Below are 7,126 nucleotides of genomic sequence, written 5' to 3'. Positions count from 1 at the left end.
CCGGGGTATTGAGTTTAACCGCACTTGGAATATAGTGTTCAATTCTGGTTGCCACACTACCAGAAGGATGTGGAGGCTTTGGAGAGGGTACAGAAAAGATTTACCAGGATGTTGCCTGGTATGGAGAGCATTAGCTATGAGGAGAGGTTGGAGAAATTTGGTTTGTTCTCACTGGAGCGACGGAGCTTGTGGGGAGACCTGATAGAAGTCTACAAGATGATGAGAGGCATGGACAGAGTGGGTAGTCAGAAGCTTTTTTCCAGGGTGGAAGAGTCAATTACCAGGGGGCATAGGTTTAAGGTGCGAGGGGCAAGGTTTAAAGGAGATGTACGAGGCAGATTTTTTACACAGAGAGTAGTGGGTGCGTGGAACTCGTTGCCGGGGAAGTAGTGGAAGCGGATACGAGAGGTGACTTTTAAGGGGCGTCTTGACAAGTACATGAATAGGATGGGAATAGAGGGATATGGTCCCCGGAAGGGAAGGGGGTTTTAGTTAAGTCGGACAGCATGGTCGGTGCAGACTTGGAGGGCCGAAGAGCCTGTTCCTGTGCTGTAATTTTCTTTGTTCTCTTTGAGTAGGCCATTCGACCCTTTGAGCCTACTCTGCCATTCATTTTGATCATGGCTGATCATCAAATTCAATATCCTAATTTCCCCTTCCCCCCCCCATATCCCTTGATCCCTTTAGCCCCAAGAGCTATATCTAATTTCTTCTTGAAATCAGACGTCTTGGCCTCAACTACATTCTGTGGTAGTGAATTCCACACATGCACCACCCTCTGGGTGAAGAAATTTCTCCTCACCTCAGTTATCATAGAAACCCTACAGTACAGAAAGAGGCCATTCGGCCCATCGAGTCTGCACCGACCACAATCCCACCCAGGCCCTACCCCCATATCCCTACATATTTACCCACTAATCCCTCTAACCTACGCATCTCAGGACACTGAGGGGCAATTTTTAGCATGGCCAATCAACCTAACCCGCACATCTTTGGACTGTGGGAGGAAACCGGAGAACCCGGAGGAAACCCACGCAGACACGAGGAGAATGTGCAAACTCCACACAGACAGTGACCCAAGCCGGGAATCGAACCCAGGTCCCTGGAGCTGTGAAGCAGTAGTGCTAACCACTGTGCTACCGTGCCGCCCTAAAAGGTTTACCCCTTATCCTCAAACTATGACTCCTAATTCTGGACTCCCCCCACCATTGGGAACATTCTTTCTGAATCTACCCTGTCTAACCCTGTTAGAATTTTATAAATTTCGATGAGATCCCCTCTCACTTTCTAAACTCCAATGAATATAATCCTAACTGACTTAGTCTCTCCTCAGACGACAGACCTGCCATCCCAGGAATCAGCCTGGTAAACCTTTGCTTTACTCCCTCTATAGCAAGGGCCATCCTTCCTCAGATAAGGACACCAAAACTGCACACAATACTCCAGGTGTGGCTCACCAATGCCCTATACAATTGCAGTAAAACATCTCTATTCCTATACTCAAATCCTCTCGCTATGAAGGCCATCATACCATTTGCCTTCTTTACTGCCTGCTGTACCTGCGCGCTTACTGTCAGACCCTTAGAGTCTTAAAAGGTTTCAATCAAGTTGCCTCTTACTCTTCTAAATTCCAGTGGATACAAACCTAACCTCCAACCTTTCCTCACAGGACATCCCTCCCATTTATTAGTTTAGTAAACATTCTCTGAGCTGCTTCTGATATTTACATCTTTCCTTAAATAAGGAGACCAATACTGTACACAGTCCTTCAGATAGCATCTACTTTAAAATGCTCTGACAGTGTGAAACATTACCTGACACTGATGTTGGTACTTTTTAGATGAACGACCTACAATGTAGATTTGTGACGGTGATAAGCCAAGGGAACTGTAAACTGAAATATCCTTTGTGGATCCATACGCTGCATGAATCTTCATCAACACCTGCGAGTTTCAGGAATATATAACAGAATTAACACTTGGAGACATTAGAAATTGAGATGTTAAATTAGTAGTCACTGTTTCATTAAAAACAGATGTGTGAACAAGGAAAAAAATAGAGTTGATCATCAATAATTTAGGCATTAGATGAGATACAATACAGTTTAAAAATGAAATGCTTACATCTTGCATGAGGGTGCGAAGGAAGTTGGCTTTGTGTCGGAGAGGATCATGAACAAGTCCATCACAGAAGGAAACGATTCCATGGGGGAAATTATGTTGAGCGAGCCAAGCCACCACTCTCTGCTTCTGCATATCAGGTCGCCCCGTTACGTAGATGATGAAGTAGCCAAGATCCTGCCAGTGCCTGCAAGCACAACAGCTCATTAACAACTGCTGTTAAAAGGTTTACACTTTCACAGGTCCCAACATGTTTGAGGCTGAAACTTGCTTGCCAAGTTGAATTTTATTTTCTTATTGTACACAGCCAGTGACTAATTCAGAGTTTTGTCCCTTTCTGCAGAGGTACTCGAAGTCGTGCAATGCTCGGTTTATTTCGTTCTGTAACAATCTTGTCCCAACAAACTTCACAGGAATAATTATCAAACAAAATTTGACACCAAGCTACATAAGGAGATATTAGGGCAGGTGATCAGAGAGGTAGGTTTTAAGGGGTGGCTTAAAGGGGGAGAGCGAAGTGGGGAGGTTTAGGGAGGGAATTCCAGAGTTTAGAGTCCAGGCAGTTGAAGACACAGCCATCAATTGTGCAGCGATGAAAACGGAGTGAGCGTCACATCTTCTCTCATATTTACATTAATTGGGTATTTTGCCCTCCTCCCTCCTGTTGCTGTTTTGTTTTATAAGTTCCAAATTAACATTACCCAACTGACCAACCCGCACGTGTAAGAGTCATAGAGGTTTACAGCATGGAAACAGGCCCTTTGGCCCAACTTGTCCATGCTGCCCCTTGTGTTAACCCCTAGAGTGTAAGAGTGTCAGTGACTTGTTCAGTTATGGAAAGGTTGAGCCCAATCCAGTCCACACTTGATCCTCACATTTGTATTTTCAGCAAGGATTGCTGCTTATTGATTTGCTGCAGAAATCCTGACAGATTTTCCCTACTCAGACTCCAGCACCCCAAGACCAACTGCACAGTCCCCACATCAGCCCAGAGCTTTATGACCAGTTGACTGAGAGATTATATTTCTATACCACACCTATTTTGAGAAAGAAACAAGACAGACAGTATTAAAGACTGCAAGATGATTTGCACTAAAATTGATTCAGCTTATTCTTATGGTTTAGATAATTACACTTTGCATCTTCCAGTTTTAACATGTAAATATTTTGTAGTTTCTCATATATTCCTGTAAATATGTAACAATGCTTGGATAATGCACACAATGCAAAGGTTACTGAGACCGTGGCCACTGTAAAGACCATTATCTGCAACGTCTTCAACTGTTTAGTTAGTACAATGCCACAAAGTCCACCAGTGAACGTGATTTATTTAGATTTCCAGAAGGCCTTTGACAAGGTGCCACATAGGAGACTGTTAAATAAGTTAAGTGCCCATGGTGTTAAGGGCAAGATCCTGGCATGGATAGAGAATTGGCTGACTGGCAGAAGGCAGAGAGTGGGGATAAAGGGGTCTTTTCAGGATGGCAGCCAGTGACTAGTGTTGTGCCTCAGGGGTCGTACTGGGGCCACAACTTTTCACAATATACATTAACAATTTGGAAGGAGGAACTGAAGGCACTGTTGCTAAGTTTTCAGATGATACAAAGGTATGTAGAGGGACAGGTAGTGTTGAGGAAGCAGGAGGGCTGCAGAAGGACTTGGGCAGGTTAGGAGAGTGGGCAAAGAAGTAGCAATGGAATACAATGTGGAAAAGTGTGAGGTTATGCATTTTGGAAGGAGGAATGGAGGCATAGACTATTTTCTAAATGGGAAAATGCTTAGGAAATCAGAAACACAAAGGGACTTGGGAGTCATTGTTCAAGATTTTCTTAAGGTTAACGTGCAGGTTCAGTCGGCAGTTCGGAATGCAAATGCAATGTTAGCATTCATGTCGAGAGGGCTGGAATACAAGAACAGGCTGTATAAGACTCTGGTCAGACCCCATTTGGAGTATTGTGGGCAGTTTTCGGCCCCATATCTAAGGAAGGATGTGCTGGCCTTGGAAAGGATCCAGAGGAGGTTCACAAGAATGATCCCTGGAATGAAGAGCTTGTTGTATGAGGAACGGTTGAGGACTCTGGGTTTGTACTCGTTGGAGTTTAGAAGGATGAGGGGGGATCCTATTGACACTTACAGGATACTGCGAGGCCTGAATACAGTGGATGTGGAGAGGATGTTTCCACTAGTAGGAAAAACTAGAACCAGAGGACACAACCTCAGGCTGAAGGGACGATCCTTTAAAACAGAGATAAGAAAGAATTTCTTCAGCCAGAGAGTGGTGAATCAGTGGAACTTTTTGTCGCAGAAGGCTGTGGAGGCCAGGTCATTGAGTGTCTTTAAGACAGAGATGGATAGGTTCTTGATTAATAAGGGGATCAGTGGTTATGGGGAAAAGGCAGGAGAATCGGGATGAGAAAAATATCAGCCATGATTGAATGGCGGAGCAGACTCGATGGGCCGAGTGGCCTAATTCTGCCCTCAACGTAGCCAGAGATGGGACCCTGTGCGAGAACCTCTCCGGCTACATCGAGGGCATCCTGAAACCCAATGTACAACGAACCCCCAGCTTTTGTCGCTACACCACGGACTTCCTACAGAAACTCAGCACACATGGAGCAGTTGAACCAGGAGCACTCCTCATCACAATGGATGTCTCAGCACTCTACACAAGCATCCCCCACGACGATGGCATTGCTGCAACTACCTCAGTACTCAACGCCAACAATTGCCAATCTCCAGATGCAATTTTACAACTCATCCGCTTCGTCCTGGACCACAATGTCTTCACCTTCAATAACCAGTTCTTCATCCAGACACATGGAACAGCCATGGGGACCAAATTCGCACCTCAATATGCCAACATCTTTATGCACAGGTTCGAACAAGACCTCTTCACCGCACAGGACCTTCAACCGATGCAATACACTAGATACATCGATGACATTTTCTTCCTTTGGATTCATGGCGAACAATCACTGAAACAACTATATGATGACATCAACAAGTTCCATCCCACCATCAGACTCACCATGGACTACTCTTCGGAATCGGTTGCATTCTTGGACACATACATCTCCATCAAGGATGGTCACCTCAGCACCTCACTGTACCGCAAGCCCACGGATAACCTTACGACGCTCCACTTCTCCAGCTCCCACCCTAAACACGTTAAAGAAGCCATCTCCTACGGACAAGCCCTCCGTATACACAGGATCTGCTCAGATGAGGAGGATCGTAACAGACACCTCCAGACGCTAAAGATACTTTCATAAGAACAGGATATGGCGCTCAACTCATCGATCAACAGTTCCGACATGCCACAGCAAAAAACCGCACCGACCTCCTCAGAAGACAAACACGGGACACGGCGGATAGAGTACCCTTCGTTGTCCAGTACTTCCCCGGAGCGGAGAAGCTACGACATCTTCTCCGGAGCCTTCAACATGTCATCGATAAAGATGAACATCTCGTCAAGGCCATCCCCACACCCCCACTTCTTGCCTTCAAACAACCGCACAACCTCAAACAGACCATTGTCCGCAGCAAACTACCCAGCCTTCAGGGGCACAGTGACCACGACACCACATAATCCTGCCACAGCAACCTCTGCAAGACGTGCCGGATCATCGACACGGATGCCATCATCTCACGTGAGAACACTATCCACCAGGTACACGGTACATACTCTTGCAACTCGGCCAACGTTGTCTACCTGATACGCTGCAGGAAAGGATGTCCCGAGGCATGGTACATTAGGGAGACCATGCAGACGCTACGACAAGGGATGAATGAACACCGCTCGACAATCACCAGGCAGGAGTGTTCTCTTCCTGTTGGGGAACACTTCAGCAGTCACGGGCATTCAGCCTCTGATCTTCGGGTATGCATTCTCCAAGGCGGCCTTCACAACACACGACAACGCAGAATCGCTGAGCAAAAACTGACAGCCAAGTTCCACACACATGAGGATCCTGGGTTCATGTCATACTATCCGTAACTCCCACGACTTGTCTGGCCTTGCAAAATCTCACTAACTGTCCTGTCTGGAGACAATACACATCTCTTTAACCTGTGCTTAACCCTCTCTCCACTCACATTGTCTGTACCTTTAAGACTTGATTACCTGTAAAGACTTGCATTCCAACCATTATTTTGTAAACTGAGTTTATGTCTTTATATGCCCTGTTTGTGAACAGAACTCCCACTCACCTGATGAAGGAGCAGCGCTCCGAAAGCTAGTGGCTTTTGCTACCAAATAAACCTGTTGGACTTTAACCTGGTGTTGTGAGACCTCTTACTGTGCTTACGCCAGTCCAATGCCGGCATCTCCACATCAAAAAATCCAGCCCAATGCTTCAGTTCTGATTGTGTTGATTTATCCTCTTGTTACTCTCTGACCTGCCACATTTCCAGTATTTTTGTCTTTATTTCAGATTTTCAGCATCTGCAGTATTTTGCTTACTGTTCATGGTCATTGCGCATTTCCACAAGAACAACTAATCAGAATTCACTTAACCACAGTTAGAGAGCCAAGTGTTGTGAAATATCTTTGGTAATTATGCAAACAATTGCTAACTTTAATGAAGGAATGTATAGCCACTTCTTAAGTGCTAGTTAAGGGCAATTATTTCCATTTACCTCACAACATCCACTGCTCCAGCTCTGACCTTGGGATCACTGCCCATAATGGAGACACTTGCTGCAAACGACCCATCGATACTAAACACCACGCACTCTGTTCCTTTCGGCAGTACGGTTATGTAGCTATCGCCAGATGTGTGATCTCCCCTAGAAAAGAGATTTTTTTAAAATCCTTTTCACAGGCAATCAAAACACGTTTCCACTTCAGCAGTGGTCGGTTTTAAATGTAATTATTATTTACAAACTCATTCCTCCATCAAACAGTTCCTGCTGTTCAAACAAATAACATTATTCTTTCGCATTTAAGATATGCATATTCATTTAATCCTTTTGTTAGACTGTTTTGTTCATGTCTTATTAATATG

General features: G+C 45.1%; 1 protein-coding gene across 3 annotated transcripts in view; it reads right to left on the bottom strand.

Annotated features, from left to right (window-relative positions):
• The window catches only part of pitpnm2 (phosphatidylinositol transfer protein, membrane-associated 2), a 167,289-nt gene that overhangs the window by 4,488 nt on the left and 155,675 nt on the right, over nucleotides 1–7,126 (bottom strand). For all 3 annotated transcript variants that reach the window (XM_078227109.1, XM_078227111.1, XM_078227110.1), the window contains 3 exons: nucleotides 6,759–6,908; nucleotides 2,124–2,307; nucleotides 1,815–1,943 (listed from right to left, as the gene is read on the bottom strand). In XM_078227109.1, the coding sequence (XP_078083235.1) occupies nucleotides 1,815–1,943; nucleotides 2,124–2,307; nucleotides 6,759–6,908 (463 nt within the window). The remainder of the gene's footprint in view (nucleotides 1–1,814; nucleotides 1,944–2,123; nucleotides 2,308–6,758; nucleotides 6,909–7,126) is intronic.

This window comes from Mustelus asterias, chromosome 13, assembly GCF_964213995.1.
Source record: "Mustelus asterias chromosome 13, sMusAst1.hap1.1, whole genome shotgun sequence".
In the NCBI taxonomy this organism is placed as follows: Eukaryota; Metazoa; Chordata; class Chondrichthyes; order Carcharhiniformes; family Triakidae; genus Mustelus; species Mustelus asterias.
This window is presented reverse-complemented; position numbering and strand designations above follow the sequence as displayed.